The sequence below is a fragment of the Eumetopias jubatus genome, unplaced genomic scaffold (assembly GCF_037043125.1).
Source record: "Eumetopias jubatus isolate StellerSeaLion01/CBP00866 unplaced genomic scaffold, mEumJub1_p1.0 scaffold_3, whole genome shotgun sequence".
NCBI lineage: Eukaryota > Metazoa > Chordata > Mammalia > Carnivora > Otariidae > Eumetopias > Eumetopias jubatus.
The window spans coordinates 38,187,596-38,214,033 of record NW_028274809.1 but is presented as its reverse complement, the minus strand read 5'-3'; the positions used below and the strand labels follow the sequence as shown (position 1 = coordinate 38,214,033).

The 26,438-nt window shown below is 39.2% G+C and overlaps 1 protein-coding gene across 4 annotated transcripts; it reads left to right on the top strand.

Moving 5' to 3' along the window:
• Window positions 1-98: 98 nt before the first annotated feature.
• On the top strand, window positions 99-23,493 carry COQ10B (coenzyme Q10B). 4 transcript variants are annotated; one of them, XM_028125339.2, is made up of 5 exons: window positions 99-305; window positions 6,553-6,702; window positions 15,570-15,762; window positions 20,465-20,566; window positions 22,351-23,493. In XM_028125339.2, the coding sequence occupies exons 1-5, from the start codon at window positions 184-186 to the stop codon at window positions 22,516-22,518; spliced, it is 735 nt and encodes a 244-aa protein (XP_027981140.1). In that variant the 5' UTR covers window positions 99-183; the 3' UTR covers window positions 22,519-23,493. The 4 variants fall into 4 exon arrangements, with proteins under 4 accessions (XP_027981140.1, XP_087877729.1, XP_027981150.1 ...); XM_028125349.2 differs by lacking the exon at window positions 99-305 and adding an exon at window positions 500-605 and having other exon boundaries at window positions 22,351-23,399; XM_028125357.2 differs by lacking the exon at window positions 99-305 and adding an exon at window positions 672-727 and having other exon boundaries at window positions 22,351-23,399.
• Window positions 23,494-26,438: the final 2,945 nt, after the last annotated feature.

Here is a 26,438-nt window from a genome sequence, read left to right as displayed (position 1 = left end):
AGGCCTTACAAACAGTGGGAGCTTGCGTCAGCTTTGCGCTTTCAGGGTGGGAAGAGGGGGCGTGTCTGGCGGCTCAAGGGGCCCGCCGATTGGCTGGAAGGCGCTGGAGCCGGGCTGCTCGGCTGGCCGCCCGAGGGCGGTGCCGTGGGCCTGGTCCCAGAGGTGGCGACCGGCTTCAGTGAGATGATCATGGCAGCTCGGACCGGTCAGAGGGCTCTAAGAAAGGTGGTTTCGGGATGCCGTCCAAAGTCGACGGCAGCGGCCGGAACCCCGGCTTCGGCGCAGGGGTCTGCGCCGTACGTCAGGTAATGACAGGGGTGCTGCGACGGGGGTAGCTTTCGGCCTGGGCTTGGCGAGTGGAGGGACCGAGGAATTTTGGGGTGAGGCGGCGCCGGACCGGATGCATTTCCGCGTCTCTAAAGGGACAGAGTGTCCTGAGATCGGCATTTGAGGTACTCAGGCTTTGCGCACGTCACCCCGGGCGGGAGGCTCGTCGGCCTGTACCAGACGCCGGGTCTGGGTTGGTGGCTCGCTACCCTCGCGAGAGGTGGTGAATCCTCGGCCGAGCGACTTTAGCCGCAGCTGATAAAGCGACTCTACAACTGGTAACTTGGGGTTCTTCCGGTCTCCTCCCCTACGGCCTGCTGCTGTTGCTGCTCTCGGAAAGTTTTAACTTTGCGGCCCAAGAGTTGCTGGCTGCCGGGCTGTGGGAGTTCGTGGCCCGGCGGTGAGCCCTCTTCTGTTCCTCCAGCGTGCCCGCTGGCCCGATGTCCTTTCCCAGTTTGGGGTAGGGGGTCTTTGACTCCGCCCTTTGGTGCTTGCAAAACTAAACGTAGCCAATACGATTTTTTTCCACTCCACTGTAACTTAGAGGTCCTGTAACCTTGAACCAGCCTTCGATTTTCCTGGTTGGTTCCTTTTTGGTGGGTGGAGGCGGAGACAGGAATGATTACATACTTCGACCACTTAGTTTCTTTTTACTAATGACTTTGTAATAAATTATGGTCGAAAATTATAGTGTTTAAGATGTATTCAGTTGTAAACAGTGCAGAATGAAGGGAGAAAGCACAAATGTCGAACTCCAGGAATTTAGATTTAATGAAGAATTTTTCAGTTACCCAAAACAGCCAACTCTAAATCCTTTTAGACAGATACTGGTTGAAATTGAAATAAAATAATCTCATATCGTTTAGTCCTGCTGAAGGAAACAACCTGAAAGAGGAGTTCTAAGCAGAACATAGCCTGTCATGCTTTAGATCTGTTTGTGTTACCCTTATAAAACGTTGGCTTGCAAATAAACAAAACTGTTACTTCTAAGAAAAAAATAAGATTGTTTTAATGATCAAAGGCTTAAATTCCAAGACAAATATTTATTTATAATAATGAAGAGGGAGGAAGTTTATGAGCTCATTTTTAGGCAGAAGCATTAACATACGTTCTGGCCTTTATTATAGTAGAGTATTTGAGATGTAGTATTGGAAAGTTAGTGACAAAAAGCTGTCCTTCATCTGATTCAGTCTTAATTTCATGGTTTAACAATACATATGACTGTATGGCTCCTCATTGCAGTTGAAGATAATTATATTATTCTTGGTAATGTGTGAAACTAGATGTGCTGTCCAGTGCTTTTAACCATAGTATGGGAACTCATCAGGAAAACTGTTAGCTTGTTCTAAACACAGGTATTTCCTTTATTATTATAATCAGACTGTGTAAGGGTTTTTTGTGGGGTTTTTTGCGGGGGGCAGGAAGAAGGGGAGGTTGGGGCAATGGTATTACATAAACTTGGTACAAAATTCAAAACCATGTACAGTGAAAAGTAAGTTTCTTTGTCAACCAGTTCACTTCTTCAGAAGCAACGGTCTTAGCTTTTTTAAATAAAGGTTTTCAGAGATGCTGCCTTTTCTGATACTGATTTATCAGAAAATTATTAGGTGTGCTCAATATCTGTCACATAATTGGCTTCCAATAATAGGTACTAAGGTATCTATACAAAAAGTGGGGAAATAGGTAAAACTGTTGTAACAAAGTATGTTTTAGAAGGGAAACGTGATTAGGTATTTTGTACACCAGATTTGGTTTTTGTGATCAATACAATTAACAGAGATCCTAAATTATGTTATGTAACTTTCTAAAGGGGGAAGCTAAATTAACTGCCTAATTTTTTATTTCTGCTGTTCTGCTTCATTTAGCAGAGTAACTGTCATTCATTTTTATTGGTATAATCCAACTTCTAAGCAAACTCTATAGGTTAACTCTAAAGAAAATTCACAGTGGGCTTATTTTAATATTATCTCTGCCTTTAAAATAACAAATCGTATTTTTAAAGACTTTTGGGAACACTAACACTTTTATTCTCTCTAGGAGATGAATCTATCTAAAATAGGAACAAATTTTTCTCTCTAGAAGATGAATCTATCTAAAATCTCTTTTGACTAAAAAAGAATGTCATAGATATCTTTAAAATATGCTGTTATCATCATTATAAAATCAAATACTACTTGTTATAGCCTAGAAAACTTAGGATTCTGAAAGCTATCTTGTTTTACTATATTTTCCCCATTGTTCATTTTTCTGAAGTGTTATTTAGATCTGGATACATAAATATCCTAAAGTCTTAAAAGGGGCCAGTAAGTTCATCCATACAGTTCATCCATACAGTTTTATTCTTTTCCATTACATTTTATTTAATAGTTGTGCAGCCTTTGGCTTAACCATTTTCATTGACCTCTATTTCATTGACTCTGGAAGAAGCCCATCTAATTTTTATAAAGAGTGTTAATTGTTCAAAAGTTCTTTCTTGTATTATGGAGCCCAAATTTGTCTCCCCCAGTTGGACTTGTGTTTTACATTTTGGAACCATATCCTCAGGTATAATCCCTATCTTCTGGCTGAATATTCCCAATTTCTTCAGCCATTCTTTGTTTGATTTGATTGTCTCTTCCTCCCCAACCAAACTGTAGGGTATCTATGTCCTTAAAGAAATTTTATTTATATGTAAATCCTATTTCATAAAGCAGATTTTATGTAGGACATAAGGAGATTTGACCAGGCCATCCATTCCCCTTTTAAAAAATAATTTGTGGGGGGCGCCTGGGTGGCTCAGCCGTTGAGCATCTGCCTTCAGCTCAGGTCATGATCCCAGGGTCCTGGCATTGAGCCCCGCATCGGGCTCCCTGCTCCGCGGGAAGCCTGCTTCTCCCTCTCCCACTCCCTTTGCTTGTGTTCCCTCTCTCGCTGTGTCCCTCTCTGTCAAATAAATACAATCTTTAAAAAAAAAAAAAATTTGGGTCCGCTAAGGAGTGTGTAACAGCTCACCTGCCAAATCAACTAGCCCTGAAAATGGATGGAGCTGGAGGGTCGGCCCATACCTGGGCATCAATGGCAGTTGGTGACCTGCGAGGGGGATGGGAGTTGGGGGGGAGCCACAGCGATTCCCTCCCAACCCCCAACCTGTTTAAAAAACAAAAAATAAGAAATATTTTAAAAATAATTTGGGGGCGCCTGGGTGGCTCAATTGATGAGTGGCTGACACTTGATTTTGGTGCAGATTATGATCTTGGTCCTGGGATCAAGCCCCACCTTGGGCTCTACCCTCAGCAGGGAGTCTGCTTCAGGATTCTCCCTCTGCCCCTCCAATGCACACGCTCTCTCTAATAAATAAATAAAATCTTTTTAAAAAATACTGTTTAAAAAATAATTTGAAGATTTGATTTAATGAAATAGCACTCTTTTACTTTGAATTCTTCAGCAGTTTCTCACTGAGGATAAATTCCAAATTGCTTTTTCCTGGTTAATAATTCCCAGCATGATCCAGCTCCAACCCATCTAACATCATTTCATGGTACTCTCCTGGCTTGCTTTACTGCTGCTACACTGTTAGTCTTTCTTAGTCTCTCAATACTCCTAAGCTCTTTCCCTGCTACCTGGAATGCCCCCCATCTGCCTCTCCTCCTTCCATACATGTGTATACACACACACACACACACACACACACACACACACACACACATTTTTTATGTACATACATACCTATTTCTCTCTTTACGTGGCTAACTTCTTCCATTATGTTTCAGCTGAAATATAACCTCAGAGGACTTCCTAGACCGCCCTAACTAAAGGAGCTCCCAATTACATGTCTCCACCCCCATTTCTTTCTTAGCACTTTTTTTGAATCCTCAACTACAAAGTAATCCTCATAAAGTTTATTTTTACCATTATATCCCTAGTGCCTAGCACAAAACAAAAGCTCAATAAGTGTGTGAACTAATACATGAATAGTAGTATGAAATAGTTATGCAATAATCATATTAGGGAAAGGAAAAAATATTCAGATGAAAAAAAGTATATCAGGCATCTTTATTTAGAAGTACCCAAAACAAGTAACATTCTAATTTCCTTGACATGTGTTTTTACATATGTGCATTGAAATGGAGATTGGAAGGGAAAGGAGAACAGAGCAACAGTTCTTTTTTTTTTTAATTTTATTTTATTATGTTACATTAGTCATCATACATTACATCATTATTTTGATGTAGTGTTCCATGATTCATTGTTTGCATGTAACACCCAGTGCTCCATGCAATATATGCCCTCCTTAATACCCATCACCGGGCTAACCCATCCCCACACCCCCTTCCCCTCTAAAACCCTCAGTCCATAGTCTCTCATGGTTCATCTCTCCCTCAGATTCCCCCCCTTCATTTTTCCCTTCCTATTATTTTTTTTAACATATAATGTATTATTTGTTTCAGAGGTACAGATCTGTGATTCATCAGTCTTACATAATTCACAGTGCTCAGCATAGCACATACCCACCCCAATGTCCATCACCCAGCCACCCCATCCCTCCCACCCCCACCACTCCAGCAACCCTCAGTTTGTTTCCTGAGATTAAGAATTCCTCATATGATACTTGTCTTTCTCTGATTGACTTATTTCGCTTAGCATAATACCCTCTAGTTCCATCCACGTCGTTGCAAATGGCAAGATTTTGTTATTTTTTTGATGGCTGCATAATATTCCATTGTGTGTGTGTGTGTGTGTGTGTGTGTGTGTGTGTGTGTGTGTATACATACATATATACCACATCTTCTTTATCCATTCATCTGTCGATGGACATCTTGGCTCTTTCCATAGTTTGGCTATTGTGGACATGGCTGCTGTAAATATTGGGGTGCACATGCCCCTTCGGATCCCTACATTTGTATCTTTGGGGTAAATGCCGAGTAGTGCAATTGCTGGGTTGTAGGGTAGCTCGATTTTCAACTTTTTGAGGAACCTCCGTACTGTTTTCCAGAGTGACTGCATCAGCTTGCATTCCCACCAACAGTAGGAGGGTTCCCCTTTCTCCACATCCTTGCCAATATCTGTCATTTCCTGACTTGTTAATTTTAGCCATTCTGACTGGTGTGAGGTGGTATCTCATTGAGGTTTTGATTTGGATTTCCCTGATGCCAAGTGATGTTGAGCACTTTTTCATGTGTCTGTTGGCCATTTGGATGTCTTCTTTGGAAAAATGTCTGTTCATGTCTTCTGCCCATTTCTGGATTGGATTATTTGTTCTTTGGGTGTTGAATTTGATAAGTTCTTTGTAGATTTTGGATACTAGCTCTTTATCTGATATGTCATTCAGAACAGCAGTTCTAACAGGGCCACTCGATCTCCAATCTGAAGTCTCAGAGTAGATCAAGAATAAAGGAGCCTCTGTGGACCCAGCTGGGAAGACAACCTGGATAGATGAGTTAGAAAATAGATGATGAAGGGTTCCTGGTTGGCTCAGTCAGTAGAGCATGTGACTCTTGGTTTCAAGGTTATGAGTTTGAGCCCCACATTGGGGGTAGCGTTTACTTAAAAAAAAAAAAGAAAATAGATGGTGAATATTCTAGCAAGTATATGGGAAGAATATGTTATACTATGTGACTATAGACTGAAAGCCAACTTTCTGGGAAAGACACCATTTGTGCCAGAAACTTCTAACCCTAACTATAAACTGTTACTTTTAGTTTTCTTTATGGTACTTAAGAAACTTATTTTTTGGGCGCCTGGGTAGCTCAGTTGGTTAAGCGACTGCCTTCGGCTCAGGTCATGATCCTGGAGTCCCGGGATCGAGTCCCGCATCGGGCTCCCTGCTCGGCAGGGAGTCTGCTTCTCCCTCTGACCCTCCCCCCTCTCATGCTCTCTCTCTCTATCTCATTCTCTCTCTCAAATAAATAAATAAAATCTTTTAAAAAAAAAAGAAACTTATTTTTTTCCGTGTGCCTACGCATGCATGTGTGCACAACTGTGTGTATGTGTGTGTGTGTGTGTACTTTCAGGAATAGTCTAAAGTTGCAAAGCCTTCTAAAGTGTGATAGTTACTGGGGTGCCAGGCTGGCTCAGTTGGTGGAGCATGTGACTCTTGATCTTGGGATCATGAGTTCGAGCCCCATGTTGGGTGTAGAGTTTACATTAAAAAAAAAAACAACGTGTGATAGTATTTTACAATCTATAATTTGTGTTTCCTCTTAATTTTCAGTGCTATGCTAAATCAAGTACTTTTTGTCTTTTTAGATATTTAGCTTCCTGTGGTATACTGATGAGCAGAACTCTACCACTACATACCTCAGTTTTGCCTAAGGAGATATATGCAAGAACCTTCTTCAGAATTGCTGCACCATTAATAAACAAAAGAAAAGAATATTCAGAGAGGAGAATTATAGGGTTTGTATATAATAATAGTTCTGCTGAAAGTATGTTCACAATTTTCTGTAGAGTATACACGACTTTTTTTCTGGATTTTCTTCTTACAGAATATGCTTTGGTTTTTCTAGATTGGCCTTTCCACAGTTTTTGCTGTTTTATAAATATTTGTTGAATGAACATAATTATATGGTAACTTTATAGGATAGATTTAAACCTTGATGTGTAAAGGAAATAATTGAACTGTTTAGACCTACATTTTTGTACACTGTTTGTTTCTATAGTGGCAACATTAGTGATATGTTGGGCCCAATATGTTTATTTATTTATTTATTTTTTAAGAGATTTTATTTATTTACTTGACAGAGAGAGACACAGCGAGAGAGGGAACACAAGCAGGGGGAACGGGAGAGGGAGAAGCAGGCTTCCTGCCGAGCAGGGAGCCTGATGCAGGGCTCAGTCCCAGGACCCTGGGATCATGACCTGAGCGGAAGGCAAACGCTTAACGACTGAGCCACCCAGGCGCCCTGGGCCCAATGTGTTTATGTAGCTCCCTCACATATAGACATACATAGGTAAGTAACATACAGATGTGCTAAGAGGCTCCTACCACCTGGAGTGTAGGTTGGCAAACTTTTTCTGTAAAGGACCAGATAGTAAATATGTTAGGTTTTGTGGACCATACTGTCTCTGTAGCAACTACTCAACTCTGTCATTGTAATTGTAGCCCAAACAACATATTGCTGTGGACCGTATGTAGTAAATGGGTGTGCTGCATGCTAATAAAACTTTATTTGCAGAACCAGGCTTTGGGCCAGGTTTGGCCCCTGATCTAGGGGTATATACAGAAGAGAATAGAGAGACTACAGTTCTGCTAAACCAGAAATACAGCATCTGTTCATATGGGAATTTCTACAAGGGAGTCTTAATTCTCAACAGGCCATAAAGTATTACATGAATTCTTGTAAAAGTGCATTTCAATAATTTTTTCAGTTGCTTTTTCCGTTCTGATTTTTCTATAGTAAAGGACTTTAAGCAGACTCAGCTTTTGTCACTAAAATTACCTTTATTACTGGCTAAATCACTGTATTGGTCAAGGTAATGCTAGCAGCTATACAGGTAAAACCCCAAAGTTTATTTCTTTCTTATGTAAAGTTCAAGTGGGTATTCCCCATCCATTGGCAGCAGTTTAGGAACCTAAGCTCCATCTAAACTTGCGCCTTTTGTAATTCCTTAGTCTCTTAAGAAGATATACTTGATTCTAAACCACATTGGTCTGGAGGGGATTATTGGCAAGAACTAGTCATGTAATCCCATCTAAATGCAAGAGGGGAATTGGGAATAGTAGCCTCCGGGTGGGCAGCTTCTTCCCAGCAATAGCACTATGTAAAGAGAGCCTAAATAATTGGACAGGTAGACGTCTTTGCCAGAGCTGGTATCTGTTAAAAAGAGAAATGGCAATGAAAAGATAAATAGTGAATTGATCTGTTTTACTTTTTTTTTTTAAAGATTTTATTTATTTGACAGAGAGAGAGAGGGACAGTGAGAGAGGGAACACAAGCAGGGGGAGTGGGAGAGGGAGAAGCAGTCTTCCTGCTGAGCAGTGAGCCGGATGCAGGGCTCGATCCCAGGACCCTGGGATCATGACCTGAGCCAAAGGCAGATGCATAACGACTGAGCCACCCTGGTTCCTGGTTTGTTTTACTTTTGAATCACTACCAATATCTTTTTTTTTTTACTGTGTACCTGTCATTTGACAGGTATTTCTGGGTGCTTTATAGTGACATTTAATTCTCACAGTAGCCATAGAAACTAAGTGTTATTCCCATTTTAGAGATGAGGAAACTGAAGCTCATGGAGATAATGTCCATTAAGTGTCATGCATGATTCCTAAGATTATTTTTCCCCCGTATTTACTTATTGTTACTTCCTTATTCTTTCTCATGCTGAAATTCTCTTTATTACAAATTGGTCTTACCAGTGATCATCTTATCTTTTTCCCCCGTATTTGACATAAACGCATAATATTAGCTACTATTTATTAAGTGCTTTTTTTTAAAAATATTTTATTTATTTATTTGACAGAGAGAGACCAAGCGAGAGAGGGAACACAAGCAGAGGGAGGGGGAGAGGGAGAAGTAGGCTTCCCGTGGAGCAGGGTGCCTGATGCGGGGCTCGATCCCAGGACCCTGGGACCATGACCTGAGCCCAAGGCAGACGCTTAACGACTGAGCCACCCAGGTGCCCCTATTAAGTGCTTTTTTTTAAATTAAAGATTTTATTTTTTTATTTGAGAGAGAGAAAGAGCACACACACAAGCAGGGGAGGGGCAGAGGGACAAGCAGACTCCCTGCTGAGTGAGGAGCCTAACGTGGGCTCCATCCCAAGACCCTGAGATCGTGACCTGAGCCGAAGTCAGATGCTTAACCGACTGAGCCATCCAGGAGCCCCTTTATTAAATGCTTATTAAGCATTGTGCACTATGCCAAAACTATTTCACTTAACCCTCAAAAGAACCCTGTAGAGGTACTTTTCAGTTATGGATGAAGAAAATAAAATTGAGAAGTTAAACAACCTACCCTGGGTCATGTGGCTTAGTTTTAGGGTTGGTATTTGAGTGTAGCCCTTTCTGACTACAAAGTCCATTCCCTTGACCGCTGTGCTATACTGCTTTCTTAGTTGTTGTAGACTACTTTTATAACAGCTTCCAGGCTGTTAAAACAGACCAATTCACTATTTATCTTTTCATTGCCATTTCTCTTTTTAACAGATACCAGCTCTGGCAAAGACGTCTACCTGTCCAATTATTTAGGCTCTCTTTACATGGTGCTATTGCTGGGAAGAAGCTGCCCACCCGGAGGCTACTATTCCCAATTCCCTTCTTGCATTTAGATGGGATTACATGACTAGTTCTTGCCAATAATCCCCTCCAGACCAATGTGGTTTAGAATCAAGTATATCTTCTTAAGAGACTAAGGAATTACAAAAGGCACAAGTTTAGATGGAGCTTAGGTTCCTAAACTGCAGGTTTCATACTTCTTCATGGGACTTATTTTAGCATTTATTTCAAAGTGACTAAAACCTGGGAAGTTTGGGAGGTAGGGTTTTTTTTTCCCCTCCCCTCTACCGTGGACCTCATTTCATGATAATACTTTGAAAACAATGTTTTATTTTGTTTTCATCTTGAATTACTTAATTTTTTCAATTTAAATTCAATTAATTAACATATAATGTATTATTAGTTTTAGAGGTACAGGTCAGTGATTCATCAGTCTTAAATGATAACCAGTGCTCATTACATCATGTGCCCTCCTTAATGTCCATCACCCAATTACACCATCCCCCCACTCCCCTCCCCTCCAGAAGCCCTCTGTTTGTTTCCTGTAATTAAGAATTTCTTGGGGCACCTGGGTGGCTCAGTCGTTAAGCGTCTGCCTTCGTCTCAGGTCATGATCCCAGGGTCCTGAGATCGAGCCCTGCATCGGGCTCCCTGCTCGGCGGGAAGCCTGCTTCTCCCTCTCCCACTCCCCCTGCTTGTGTTCCCTCTCTCACTGTGTCTCTCTCTGTCAAATAAATAAAATCTTAAAAAAAAAAGTCTCTTACTGTTTGTCTCCCTCTCAGATTTCGTCTCATTTATTTTTTCCTCTCTTCTGTGATTCTCTGTGTTGTTTCTTAAATTCCACATATTAGTGAGATCATATGATAATTGTCTTTCTCTGATTGACTTATTTCGCTCAGTATAATACCCTCTAGTTCTATCCACGTTGTTGCAAATGGCAAGACTTCATTTTGATGCCTGAGTAGTATTCCATTATATGTATTTGTGTGTGTGTGTATATATATATGTATATATTTATCTTGATGAAGTCCCAATAGTTCATTTTTGCCTTTGTTTCCCTTGCCTTGGGGACGTGTCTAGCAAGAAGTTGCTGCAGCCGAGGTCACAGACATTGCTGTCTGTGTTCTCTAGGATTTTGATGGATTCCTGTCTCACATTTAAGTCTCATCCATTTGGAGTCTATTTTTGTATGTGGTATAAGGAAATGGTCCAGTTTCATTCTTCTGCATGTGGCTGTCCAATTTTCCCAACACCATTTGTTGAAGACACTGTCTTTTTTCCATTGGATATTCTTTCCTGCTTTGTGGAAGATGAGTTGACCATAGAGTTGAGGGTCGATTTCTGGCTTCTCTCTTCTGTTCCATTGATCTGTGTGCCTGTTTTTGTGCCACTACCATACTGTCTTGATGATTACAGCTTTGTAATAGAGCTTGAAGTCTGGCATTGTGATCCCACCAGCTTTGGGTTTTGTTTTTTTTTTCCAACATTCCTTTGGCTATTTGGGGTCTTTTCTGGTTCCACATAAATTTTAGGATTATTTATTCCAGCTCTGTGAAAAAAGTTGATGGTATTGTGATAGGGATTGCATTGAATGTGTAGATTGCTCTAGGTAGCATAGACATTTTAACAATTTGTTCTTCTAATCCATGAGCATGGAACATTTTTCCATTTCTTTGTGTCTTCCCCAGTTTCTTTCATGAGTATTCTATAATTTCTGCATAGAGATCCTTTGCTTCTTTGGTTAGGTTTATTTGTAGGTATTTTATGGTTTTGGGTGCAATTGTAAATGGGACAGACTCCTTAATTTCTCTTTCTTCTGTCTCATTGTTAATGTATAGAAATGCAATGGATTTCTGTGCATTGATTATATATCCTGATGCTTTGTTGAATTCCAGTATGAGTTCTAGCAATTTTGGGGTGGAGTCTTTTGGGTTTTCCACATAGAGTATCATGTCATCTGTGAAGAGTGAGAGTTTGACTTCTTTACCGATTCAGATGCCCTTCATTTCTTTTTGTTACCTGATTACTGAGGCTAGGACTTCTAGTACTATGTTGAACAACAGTGGTGATAGTGAACATCCCTGTTGTATTCCTGACTTTAGGGGAAAAGCGCTCAGTTTTTCCCCATTGAGAATGATAGTCTCTGTGGGCTTTTTGTATATGGCTTTTATGATATTGAGATACGTTCCCTCCAGCCCTACACTGTGAAGAGTTTTAATAAAGAAAGGATGCTGTAATTTGTCAGATGCTTTTTCTACACCCATTGAGAGGATCATATGGTTCTTGTCCTTTCTTTTATTAATGTAGTGTATTACATTGACTGGTTTGTGGATGTTGAACTACCCTTGCAGCCCAGGAATAAATCCCACTTGGTCGTGGCTAGTAGTCCTTTTAAGGTACTGTTGGATTCTGTTGGCAAGCATCTTGGTGAGAATTTTTGCATCCATGTTCATCAGGGATATTGGTCTGTATTTCTCCTTTTTGGTGGGGTCTTTGTCTGGTTTTGGGATCAAGGTCATACTGGCCTCATAGAAATTGTTGGGAAGTTTTCCTTCTATTTCTGTTTTTTGAAACAGCTTCAGAAGAATATATTAATTCTTCTTTTTTTATTTATTTTATTATTATTATTTTTTAAATTTCACTCAGCTTTAATTACAATCATGCATTTTAAATTCAAACAGGTGACCAAATGTGAAGCATTCAGAATAATCTGATTACAAGTCTGGTTAACTGAAAACAAAGACTTCTCCGTAAAAAACATAGTTTTCTATGCATTCCTGTAAAATAGAGCTAGATCTACAAAGTGATCTATTTAACAGGTTGTAACTAGGGCAGTGTGACAAAAAGTAAAAGCAAATGGATACATTATGGATGTACATTAGATTCTTATGGATACATTAGATTTGATGCTGCTTCATAATCTGCTTACAAAAATAAAAAACCAGTATATTATTGTCTTGATTTGTAGGTTTTCTTTCCATGTCAGTAAAGTGAAGAGCTTTTCCTTGTTTTTCATACAAGCAAATCTCGTAGCATTAGCCCTTAGGAAGGTTACTGCAAACTGTTTTCATGGGCAGACAGTGATCCCTCATTTGCAAGGTTGTTCGTCAGTGACATCTATAGCTCCATTATTCTTCTTCAACCTCCCGGATGCTGGGTAAGATTGTTAGGTTCCAACCAAGTATTCTCTCATGTGTTTTCGAATTTTCCTTTGCCATCTCAACATCTCCAGGTAACAGTTCCGTTACACCACTGAGAGCCACTGCTCCCGCAGGGGACCAGTATTTTGGAAAACTAAGCATTTTCACAGAACGGCAGTCGAAGGTTTTCAGTACCAGAACCCTGCCTTTCACTAATCTGGTTTGCACACAGCACCACCTGGGCACAGTACCACTCAAATCTCAGACAAGGTCAGAGACCGCCCATTTTCAAATAATCTTTTGATCTACCACCAAAGTAGGGCCTCCCAAGTCCAGATGTAAAAGCTAATTCTTTTTTTAAAGATTTTATTTATTTGACACAGAGAGTGAGAAAGAGAGCATAAGCAGGGGGAGAGGCAGGCAGATGAAGAGGGAGAAGCAGGCTCCCCACTGAGCAAGGAGCCTGCTATGGAACTCGAACCCAGGACCCTGGGATCATGACCTGAGCCAAAGGCAGATGCTTAACTGACTGAGCTACCCAGGTGTCCCAGTATTAATTCTTCTTTAAATGTTTGGTAGAATTCCCCTGGGAAGCCATCCAGCCCTGGGCTTTTGTTTGTTGGGAGATTTTTGATTACTGCTTCAATTTCCTTGCTGGTTATGGGTCTGTTCAGGTTTTCTGTGTCTTCCTGTTTCAGTTTTGGTAGTTTATATGTCTCTAGGAATGCATCCATTTCTTCTAGGTTGCCTAATTTGTTGGCATATAGTTGCTCGTCATATGTTCTTATAATTGTATTTCTTCGGTGTTGGTTGTGATCTCCTCTTTCATTCATGATTTTATTTATTTGGGTCCTTTCTCTTTTCTTTTTGATAAGTCTGACCAGGGGCTTTTCAATCTTATTAATTCTTTTCAATGGACCAGCGCCTAGTTCTGTTGAACCTGGTTTCTATTTCATTGATTTCTGCTCTAATCTTTATTATTTCTCTTCTCTTGCTGGGTTTAGGCTTTATTTGCTTTTTTTCTCCAGCTCCTTTAGGTGTAAGTTTAGGTTGTGTATTTGAGACCTTTCTTGTTTCTTGAGAAAGGCTTGTATTGCTATAAACTTCCCTCCTAGGACCGCCTTTGCTGTATCCCAAAGATTTTGAACAGTTGTGTTTTTATTTTCATTTGTTTCCATGAATTTTTTTAATTCTTCTTTAATTTCTTGGTTGACCATTCATTCTTTAGTAGGATGCTCTTTAGCCTCCTTGTATTTGAGTTCTTTCCAAAATTTCCCCTTGTGATTGAGTTCCAGTTTCAAAGCATTGTGGTCCAAAAGTATGCTGGGAATGATCCCAGTCTTTTGGTACCTGATTTGTGACCCAGTATGTGATCTATTCTGGAGAATGTTCCATGTGCACTTTAGAAGAATGTGTATTCTGTTGCTTTCAGATGGAAATGCTCTGAATGTAGCTGTAAAGTCCATCTGGTCCAGAGTGTCATTCAAAACCCTTGTTTCCTTGTTGACCTTCTGCTTAGATGTTCTGTCCATTGCAGTGATCAAGCCCCATGTTTGTTTCCCTGCTGAGCCGGCAGTCTGCTTCTCTCTCTCCCTCTCCCTTTGCCCCCTCCCCTCTGCTCGTGTTCTCTCAGATAAATAAAATCTTAAAAAAAAACCCTATTGTTTAATCTGTGTCCTTCTAGGGCCTTTAAAATATATTTTCATTACAGTTATTATATTGATATAACAATTAGTTTCAGGAAAAAATAAATATCAGTTTAAAAGTGAGAAATATGGTATTTATTTATAATTTTTCCTAAATGGATAATAGAATCGTTCATATCCTGTCTGCTTTGTAAAGTGCTTTTTTTCATATAAGAATATATTGTAAACCTCTTTGCTCTAAAGTATATATTTGATCTTAAAAAAAATAAACTTAAAAACAAAGAGGGAGGCGCCTGCCTGGCTAAGTCAGAAGAGCATGCAACTCTTGATCTCAGGGTCATGAGTTTGAGCCCCATTTTGGGTGTGGAGATTACTAAAATAAATAAATAAACTTTAAAGTATATATTTGATTCTAATTCTTATAAGTAACTGGTACAGAGTTCCACAGTATGGATATGCCATAATTTTTAATAATTTTTATTATATTAAGCATTTATTAATGTCTATTAACTGATAAGTATTTAAGTTGCTTCCAGTTAATTTTTTTCTCTTTTTTTAAGATTTTATTTATTCATTTGAGAGTGAGCACACGAGCAGGGGGAGGGGTGGGGAGGCAGAGGGTGAAGCAGATTCCTCACTGAGCAGGGAGCCCGATGCGGGACTCTATCCCAGGACCCTGAGGTCATGACCTGAGCCAAAGGCAGATGCTTAAGCATCTGAGCCACCCAGGTGCCCTGATTTTTTTTTTTTTCTCAAACCCTCAATTTTTAAATGCTGGCCGCTAATTAAAATTTCAAAAACCACATGTGTAAGCCAGATTCAACCTGTGGTATGCTAAATTATGACCTCTGCTTTATGCAAATATTTAGCTCCCTTTTTTCTTTTTGTATTGCTTTGAAGTCATTCATTTCAATGTGTGGTTTAGCATAATTACCAAATGATTTATTGCCTTGTACACACTAAGCTTTATTTATATTCAATTTAAAGTATCTATATGCCTTTTAGGGCGCCTAGGTGGCTCAGTTGGTTAAGCGACTGCCTTCGGCTCAGGTCGTGATCCTGGAGTCCCGGGATCGAGTCCCACATTGGGCTCCCTGCTCGGCGGGGAGTCTGCTTCTCCCTCTGACCCTCCTCCCTCTCATGCTCTCTGTCTCTCATTCTCTCTCTCTCAAATAAATAAATAAAATCTTAAAAAAAAAAAAAGTATCTATATGCCTTTTAAATAGGTGTAGTTAACACCTCTCTCTTTTTGTTTTTTTCAAGATATTCTATGCAGGAAATGTATGATGTGGTATCAGGAATGGAGGATTACAAGCATTTTGTTCCTTGGTGCAAAAAATCAGATGTGATATCAAAGAGAACTGGATACTGCAAAACACGATTAGAAATTGGATTTCCACCTGTGCTGGAGCGCTACACATCAGTAGTAACCCTGGTGAAACCACATTTGGTAAAGGTAATAGTTTTGGTTTTCATTGCTTTTAAATATCCCAAGTATTGATTGTATCAAATAGTTTAAAGTATAATAGCTTAAAAGTATTTCCCTAAACTAATCAGAGATGGAAGGGAAAAAACAAATGATTTCTTATGTCTCCTAACTGTGCTGTTTTATACAATATTAGCATTATTCTTAAACAGAAATTTGACTAGAATATGTAAATAAGAAGCTTTTTCTTTTTTTCTTCAGTTGAGGATTACTGACCCTTAGGAAAGATTGGACCACACAAGTGAAAAATGTTTAAAGTTAATTTTTGTGCTAGTTTTTTTAAAAGTTAAGGAAGAGAAAGTCAGAGGATGAAGAAAGGTAGAAAAGATACAAATGTGGATAACATAAACATTGTTGAGGTCATCCTGCCATGCGGTGGGTACTGAAATGCCAGGTACTGTTACAAGTATTGTATTGATCATCTTATCCTTGTCAAAAGAGGGGACATGTATAGACAGATACCCAGGCTTAAACACACAAAAAAGGCAGAATTTCCATAGAGTTCTTTTGAATTCCTAGAGTTTGGTGACCAAAGACTTAAAGCTTAGTTGTGTTTTTTGCCCATAGGATATCATTTCTTGGTAATTAGCCAGAGCTAAATGCCTTTGTCAGCTCCTTGTTAGGCATTGAAGGAGGTGGCATCTCTCATACCAGAGAGTCTACTGTCCAGCAAAGCTAAGACTTGGAGTCCACACTCATCTTACTCTCAAACTTGAACTCCACTTAAAAGGCCGTGCCTCACTGGGACTTTGCCATTATGAATGTTTCCACCCGTTTGTCTCATAGTTTTGGGTTCTGTACTGCACTGTCTCTCTTACAATAGCTAACATTTATCAAGCTCTTTGTAGTGCTTTACTTGAATTATTCATTTAGTCTTCGCTACAGCCCTTTCAGATTCAAATGTTACCGTTCTCCATCTTACAGTTGAGCAAATTAAGGCTTAGAAGAGTTAGATAACTTGCCCAAGATTACAGAGCCAAGACTCTGGTTCAGTCTTTCTGACACCAGTGAGTATCTCTATAATCTTTAAATATTTTTCTGTTTCTTGACCTCAGTCTCTTAAAACTTTAAGTCTTCATGTATTATGCTACATCTAAATAAAAGAACTCTTGGGGGAAAAAAAGAAAAACAACCTGCTTCTGGTTACGCGTTCAGCATGGCGTCTACTTGGAATTTCTCTCTCTCTCTCTCTCCCTCTGCCCCTGTGTGCACATGCTCTCTCTCTCAGATGAATAAGTAAATCTTTAAAAAGAAAGAAAGAAAAAAATCTTCATAATAACATGTATGAAATGATCATTGCTATCTCAGTTTATGAGGATTAGAAAAATTACGAACGTTATGCAAATTCATACTATATGTCAGAGCCCAAAGCTATTTTTCCATTAAAATAAGCTGCTTCACTTAATGTGCCAATTTATTATTTGAAGATGTATTTGAGAGTAACACACAGCTATGTATGCTCGGCTTTCAGTCGTCCCTGGGTTCACATTTTGGATTTTTTTTTTTTTAAGATTTTATTTATTTATTTGAGAGAGAGAGAATGAGAGATAGCACAAGAGGGAAGGGAGTCAGAGGGAGAAGCCGACTCCCTGCTGAGCAGGGAGGCTGATGCGGGACACGATCCCGGGACTCCAGGATCATGACCTGAGCCGAAGGCAGTTGCTTAACCAACTGACCACCCAGGCGCCCAACACATTTTGGATTTTAATACCTAATACAAGCATGTGGCATAGAACGCAAATCATTAAAACCAAGGGAACAGCAGAAGCCATGTGACTTTTTTCTGCAAATTATTACTTGCCCCAAATGTGCCTGTGACATGTCAGTAATTCTGTTGTACGTGAATATGTAATGGCCAGAAGCCCTTGAAAGTTTTCAGCAGATTTAATAGAGGCATTGGTTCCATGAATCTTACTACCTGAGTCACAGTACAAACATTTTACATGCCATAGTTTGTATGGTCTGGGTCAGTTCAGTCAGAACAACCAGTTGTAGGTCATCATCATAATACCTCCTATTGTGGTCAGTATCTGTGCTGTTAGAAATGAGGCCTTTAGCAATATCTAAACATACCAGTAAAAATCTGTGGGTCCTTGGGCTAGATTATTGGTATGAATACAGCACTGCCACATTTTGTGAAAAAGTAGTCAGAAGAAGTTGGTATATTATAATGATTATTCCCAATAACTGTTTCTCCTTCACTGTTAAATTTCCTATAAGCTGCCTTTTTTTTTTTTTCTTTGAGAGAGAAAATCTTAAGCAGGCTCCACTCTCAGTGTGGACCCTGATATGGGGCTCAATCTCATGACCCTGAGACCATGACCTGAGCTGAAATCAAGAGTCGGATGATTAACTGACTGAGCCACCTAGGCACCCCTCCTATAAGCTTCTTATGTGATTGTAAAGAAGGGTAGAACATATTACCTTAAAGTTGGGTAACTGAAATAATAAGATTTTATAATAGATTGTTGATGCTTTTAAAAATTAGATGGTCTTAGTTGGTCTGAGGGTTGTGGGTTATTGTTAAGCTGTTTAAAAATTAGATGGTCTTTATTGAACTATATATAAAACCGAACCCTTTGAAGAAAATTTTCACTTTTCTCCAGTGACTTAGCATAATGGGACTAAATTTAGCTATTAGTTAGCATTTTGATGACTACTATTTTATCATGTCTAAATAAATTTTTAAACATTCATTGGTTTCCATTTTAACACTAAAATATTTTCTTTTATGAATGTGAAATAGAGCATTTCTTTGTAAATGCTTTTTAGTATGGATGCAGTTGGATTTTCTTTATAATGATTCTACCATGTTTTCATCTGATAATTGATTCAAAAGAGTTTAGATGAAGAGGAAGTAAGAAATAAACTGTAAATATATTTTAAGCTCTTTGGCTTCCAGTTTAAACTATCTGTGGAGAGATCCAGATATAGTCAGAATTAATCCTGCGTTCTGTGTTTAGGGAGGCAATAGCTGGGGAAGAAAAAGTACACTTTGGGGGAAAAGAGTTTATCTGTACAAGTCCTTTTTGCTAATCTGTAGTGTATAGGCTCAGGGAGGGATGTCTAAATGTTAAGAGGAATAAGTTATCAAAGAAAAAAGGGATAGAGGCACCTGGATTCTCTCTCTGCCTCTCCTGCTCCCCCTACAGCTCCCTCCCCCGCCCACTTGTGAGTGCTCTCTCTCTCTTAAAAAAAAAAAGAAAGAAAGGGTAGAGGGACTTGATTATTTATTGGCCCCAGGATATGCCAAAAGAGCTGGAAGCTTAAGCCTTAATTGGGGAGGGGGGTGTTGACTTTTTTTGGGGGGGTTTAAAAGATTTTATTTATTAGAGCACTTGCACATGTACACAAGTGAAGGGGGGGAGCAGAGGGAAAGGGAGAAGCAGACTCCCCAGTGAGCAGGGAGCCTGACTGACATGGGGCTTGATCCCAGGACCCTGAGATCATGACCTGAGCCAAAGGCAGAGGCTTAACCACCTGAGCCACCCAGGCGCCTGGGTGTTGACTTTGAAACAAGGATTTAAAAGATGGTTTGCTGCTGAGGGAAGGTGATATGTTTTCTTGAGATCATTTGTCTACTAGTATTAAGGCCCAGAGAGCATCTTAGGATAGTAAGTAAAGAAGCTGAACTTCTTTCAAAATCATAACCAGTCCTGACAATCTACTAGTGACTGTGATTCCGGCCACCATTTTTCACACTGCAGGAGGCAACTCTTAGTGGGTCTCAGTCAGCCTTCTTTTAATGATATAGAATGGGAAATATCAGGGTGCACTGTACATAATATCTCTACTGTGTTTCAGTGTATACATACACATATAAAATAAACATGAGCACTGAAGAGGTTAGAGGTTAGAAAGCAGTGGATCAGGGACATGGGTCAGGGCCAGACTCAGGAAAACTAGAACCACGGTTGCCCTTAGAAATAGAGAATAATGAGTGAAGGAAAGACTAAATGTGAAAGACGAGAAAAATATTTGGGTAGGAAAGGAGAATTCTAGTACCCTACTTAGGATCTGTTCCAGATACCTTATAAATATTTTAGACATGTCATAGTGATGGTATAAAATAGGTCTTATACTCATTTTATAGATTTAAGGAAATATGGTACAGGGAATTAACTTGTTTAGGATTACTTATAAATGGCAGGGCCGGAAATAAACTTCCAGAAAAGTCACTTTCTGTTTTGCTGCTGGAGGAGAAAACTAAGCACCCTGAGTGACAGCAGTGAAAAGGGGAACTGACAATCTTGGGGATCCCAGGAGAAAAGAAAATGGCTTATATTGGCAAGAGGTCACTTCCTAGTACCAAACTGAAAATGAAATGTTTTTTTAATCACCTGTGGTCTGACCTACAAACATATTTTAAAAAAGAAATCATCCTCGGGGCGCCTGGGTGTCTCAGTTGGTTAAGCGACCGACTCTTATTTTCTGCTCAGGTTGTGATCTCGGTCATGAGGTCGAGCCCTGCGTCGCCCATGCTCAGCACAGAGTCTGCTTAAGAATCTCTCCCTCTGCCCCTCACCCCCCCCATGCTCTCTCTTGCTCTCTCTCTAAAATAAATAAATCTTTAAAAATTAAAAAATTTTAAAAAAAGAAATAATTCTCAGTTGTAGATTCTGGACAGTCTAAATGGATTTTACTGCAATCTTGTTTTTTCATTTTGTTCTAGGCATCCTGTACTGACGGAAGGCTTTTCAATCATTTGGAGACTGTTTGGCGTTTTAGCCCAGGTCTTCCTGGCTACCCAAGAACTTGTACCTTGGATTTTTCAGTAAGTCTCTCATACAGCCCTTGGTTTGTTCCAAGTATCAGGTGAAGTTGATAAAGAAGGAATAATCCATTGATTAGAATCCAGCTGCTGTAATTAATCTTATGTGCACAGGGATTACTAAAAGGTGCTTTCAGAAAATCTCAAATTTCTGAATATTGAATTCATCTTTCTGAATTCAGAAAATTTCAAATCTCAAATTTCTTTTTTAAAATATGTTTGTAGGTCAGACCACAGGTGATTAAAAAAACATCTCATTTTCAGTTTGGTATTAGGAAGTGACCTCTTGCCAATATACCATCCTGAACGTGCCTGATCTCAGAAGCTAAGCAGGGTGGGGCCTGGTTAGTACTTGGATGGGAGACCTCTTGCCAATATAAGCCATTTTCTTTTCTTCTGGGATTCCCAAGATTGTCAGTTCCCCTTTCACTGCTGTCACTCAGGGTGCTTTTTCTGTGTTAACTTTATAAGAAAGAATACTAATGAATCTTTCTCTTTTTCTGTTCCTTGAAACCTTGAATAGTCATTCCTTCTCTATTTTCTGATTTTTATAGGTCCATAGATTATAAGATACATATTAAGACTTCACTAAGAGCTTAATAACAGTTTATTAACACCAAATGAAATCTACACATTGATTTATGATGCAGAAGTAAAGTGCAGAAGGAAAATATGTTTTTTAAAATCTAGGGACTACGGTATTTCCTTGTTCTCACATCACCTTGATTATAGAAACTTAAAGCTGCTTGTGGCTTTTCTTTGAATAGCTAATACATGAGTTATTCTCTGTATTTGTAACTCAGGCATTGCATTTCAAGAAATAGTCATAATTTTGATTACATTGCTATATGCTGATGTTCTCAGCTCTTGAGTTATTTTCATTCAAAAATTAGTGGACATTAATGGAACAGTTGGGGAAATTTGAATGAGGCCTGTGTAGATTATAGTGTTATTATCTAGTAACATTAACTCTTAATTTCCTGGCTTTAATAATTGCATTGTGGTTATATAAGATACTAAAAAAGGGAAATCTGGGTGATGGGTGTATGAGAAATCTTTGTACTATTTTTGTAACTTTTTTTATAAATTTGAAATTACTTCAAAATGAAAAATTACCAAAGAAATGAAAATTAAAGCAGTTTTAAAGGTTAGTGGATATTTGGTCCTTAAAATACTATTTCTCAAACCACCTGCCTTGACTTATATCTTGAGGAGATATAAATGAAGTTCTAAATCATTGTTGACTTTAAGAATGTAACACCTACCCCATCTGTTTTGTGGATCAGTCTCCTCTTCCTGCTGCTACTTCTTGTAGGAATACCTATTGGAAGGATTAGTTCCCTCCTTTATTTCCTTTTGAGAGATAGGTTAGATCTAAAAGGGGCACATTAAAAAGAAGCCAGAATAATACGGTATTCATTCAGTAAAGCTTTTTTCCAGTTTTCTTTAACTAGAAATAATAAAAACAGATTATTTGTCTTGAAATGAAATTCAGGTCTTGTTTACTTAAGCTTACAGTGTCAGCATTAGTTGTGCTTACTGTGGAAACTAAGTCTCCGTCTTCTGAGGGGTGTTAAAAAATGTCATCTAGGTATACCCATACAGCTTTGCCTTAGATACTGGCCAAGCAGCCCATTTCACAGTGTAAGTAGAGACTGAGTAAAAGAAAGATCTTCCTAAAATAATTAAGCTTTTCCTACAAATTTCTTTTGAATTGAGTACCACTACCCTAAGTAGAGACTGAGTAAAAGAAAGATCTTCCTAAAATAATTAACCTTTTCCTACAGATTTCTTTTGAATTTCGCTCCCTTCTACACTCTCAGCTTGCCACACTGTTTTTCGATGAAGTTGTAAAGCAGATGGTAGCTGCCTTTGAAAGAAGAGCATGTAAGCTGTATGGTCCGGAAACAAATATACCTCGGGAATTAATGCTTCATGAAGTTCATCACACGTAAAGGGAAAAAGAACTGGTCACTTACTTGTAACTTTATTTACTTTTAGGAAGTGCTTTTATCATTTGCTTTCAGAAGTCAGAAAGCATTTGTTAAACCCAGATTTGATTATAAACCTGCACCATTGAGAATTTGCACTTGGAATATGGAACCACATGTACATAGAATTCAATCAAGTGTAATTCAAAGTAATGTGTATATTAGCATATTTACGATAATGGGATGTCATCACTATTGCTAGAATATGGACATCACTCTTATCAGAAATTGAAACTGTAAATTTAAGCCTTTTAATTATCACCTTATTTGAAAGAGGTTAGTTGAGATACTCACATAGTATGTATTATATTAACCATATCACCTTTAAGTTATTAAATTCAGACTATTTATAACTTATTGTCATAGGACCTGCCTCTTAGCTTAGAATATTTGGGTAATCATCAGATATTTAAAGTAAACTTTGACTTAAAAATACTGTTAATGAAGGTTCCTCCGCTACTTTTCTTATTTTTAAATTGTTCTTATGGGTAGTAGGTAAATTCAGTGCCATATTCAGTGAGATTAACTCCCAGATAAACAATGAATATTTTTTTTGGTGAGTGGTCCAGAGCTTTAAGCTAGTTCTCTTGTAGTTTGCAACCCTCTCCCAGGTACTTTCACTGCTCTTTCAGTAATGCTGATTGTTCGTCAAATTTTGTCTACAGTAGTGGGTAATGGATGAAGATTAGTTGGTTGATATGTTTCCAGCACCATGCTTCCCTATTTCCTATTTATTGTGTGTACTCACTTTCAATAATATATTTCAAACTGATATTTTTATAAACAAATCAATGTCCAAGGACTGAAGTGGTAACTTAATAAAGTTAATTTGTTTATTTTTTGTACAGTTACTTTGGTTATTGAAATCCTCCTGTATTATTTCCATGTGTATTTTAACTGGACACAGTAAAGTTTAATTGTAGCATTTTATGAAACAAATCTGGGCAAAATTGTCTTCCTTTAATTAATACTGATCTTCCCTCTTTTCACTCCATACACAACAACCCTCTTAAATTACCTTTCTAGTCAGAGTGCTGTTTGTTTCCTCAGATAAACAGGGTATGCCAGTAATTAGCTCCCTACATAAAAGCATGTTTCCAATAAATCTGTTTTGAGTGCCTGCTGTGTGCCACTTGCTGGTTTATACGGTGGTGAAGGACTCCTGCAGTCTACTCACATGGAACTGGTTGGGGCTTCACACAGGTAAAGCAGTATCTTTCCACTTACCAATGAGGTATCCCCTCAGAGTATCTGTAGTTTGTATATAATTACCTTTTATTTATTTCTTTTAAAGATTTTGTTGATTTATTAGAGAGAGAGAGAACATGAGTGGGGCGGGGGGAGGGAAGAGGGACAAGCCAACACCCGGCTGAGCAGGGAGCCCAGTGTGGGGCTCGATCCCAAGACCCTGAGATCATGACCTGAGCCGAAGGCAGACGCTTAACCGTCTGAGACACCCAGTCACCCCAATAATTACTTTTTAAATAACAAAATTTTTTTCAAATGGCAGAGATAAGACCCAGATAATTTTTTATCCCTGTATGTATTACTTTTCTTTTGATGGATATAAGAACCTAAACTTTACCACTATTCTTGTAAATGCCATAGATAAGCTCTCAGGTTCAGAATCTAACTTAGTGGTTGGGATCTAACTGGGCTGCTATTATGAGAGTATGTAGATGGTATTTTGGTGAGGGATCCCGGGAATACACAACTATCACCTTGATCTAGCCATCCATCTTAGTCAACCATGAGGTTCCCTAAGTATGGTGAGAACCCAGGTTACAGTAAGTAGAGACAGGATACAATATACCCAGGCATTCTGGCTCCAGTACCTATGCTCTTTGCTTTACCTAGTAAAACACTCTGGAGGCCATGACCTGTGGACTTCAGTGTGGCGTCAGTGCTTTCTTTATCAGAAGAGGGAAAACAGCACCTTTATAAACTTTCCTTGAAGTGACTTCTGGTCATTGGAATCTTAGGGGAAGACTGATGGGATAGGACTGCTACTAGGTAAGGTTTTTCTCTCTGTGGAAAGCAAGAGAAACTTTTCCTTGGTGTTTGCCTGATTGTTTTCCTTGGACACGGTTTGCAGCTACATCTGTCACCTTGTCACAGAGGGAAGAGGCAGTAATTCCAGAGAAGCCAACTGGGACATCAAGGGCTGAAGGAACCAACCTTGCAGCTGTCAACTTTGTCTTCCTGATTATGTGCAAGAACAGCATTGTAGTGTGTTCAACCCGCTTCAAGTTCAGTCGTTCCGTTCCTTGCAGCCACCCCTCTGTCGTGCAGTCTGCACTGGTTGCTCTCTAGGCTGTCGTGCAGCTGTCCTTCTGGGGCTCCCCCGCAGTCATCCCAGGATTGCCCTTCACCTCTCTTTTGCGGGCTCCCTGTATCCTGAATCTTGGCCTCCGATTTTTAATTTACTTTCAAAATGCTGGGGAAATCCTTTAGTAGTTTCCTGAGAAAAGGGAAATGGGAGCTAAGTTTTTAGAATCCCCAAGTGTCTGAATGTCATTGTTTTATATTCACACTCGAGTATAGAACTCTAAAGATAATATCCTCTCCCTCTTCTCATCCCAATTTGAAGATCTGACTTCATTGTATTCTGGTGTCCAGTGCTATTCTTGAGAAGTCTTATGCCATTGTTATTCCCGGTCCTTTGCATAGCATCCAGTTTTTGGTCTCTGGAAGCTTTTAAAAATCAACTTTGTCTCCTGGGTAGTCTGAAATCGCATGCTCATCTGCCCTGTTGCCTTGTCCTAATTAATTGTGCTGGGCCCCTGGTGGGTCCTTGTCAGTCACAAACTCAGTGACTTGAATCCTGAGGAATTTGAATTATTTGTTGGTTAATTTCCTCCTCTCCATATTCTCTAGGTCTATCATTCAGGTATTCCTAAGTAATTAGATATTTGACCTCTTATACTAAACCTTTATCGTTTTTCCTATTTTCCATTTTTTTGTTTTGCTTTTTAGATTTCCTCAGTTCTATTTTCCAGCCCTTCTGTTAACTTTATATTGGCCAATAATGTTTTCTAATTGTTCCTTTTTGTTACGGCTTCCTTGGTTTATGGCAACAAGATCTCATCTTTAAGTTACTATGATTTAAGTTTCCCCTAGATCCTTTCTGGTTTTTGCTATTCTTCATGTTTAGGCTTGTCTGATGGTTCTTGTTTACCCATTGATATTTGAAAGTAAGGGACTAAAAAGCTTATTGGCATTAAGGTACGGCATACTGACTGGTGAATTCCACTGTACAGTGATTAGGTGAGCCAGCCTTTTCATTGGAGGGACTCTCAAATGGCAGAATCTGGAAGTCTTTTGTTTTTCTACATGATTCTCTTGTCCTAGAGAAATATGGGGGTGAGGAGAGAGAGAAGGAGCAGAAATGCCTACCTGCTGGCATTCTGTAAGGTTAGTGACAGAGGGGAAATACAATTTCCCAATTAAATGATTTCTCTGGCTACAGCTTTCAAAGGGTTTTACAATTGCCTAGAACCTGGCTTAGGGGGTTCATTCCAGGCTGGCTCTTTAAGAGCGTAAGCTGTTCAAACCCAGGTTCAAATCTGAGGTCTACCACTTAATAGCTCTTAGACTTTGTATAAGCTACTTAACCTTTCACAGCCTGTTTACAGTGAGTGTGGTATAGGTGTAGCAAGGAGTCCCTAATCCAAGATTGTTGAGAGTTTTGAGTCAGTGTCTAGCACTGACACTGGTTTTTTTCCTCTGCTCATCTCTTTAGGCTGGTCATGCTCTAATGATCTTTTAAAGTCCAGGTGTTTTTCATCTCTTACCTTTTCTTATCACCTAGCTTGGCCTTTAAGATGATTAACTATATAAACCGTTTCTTGAGGGGTGCCTGGGTGGCTCAGTCAGTTGAGTGT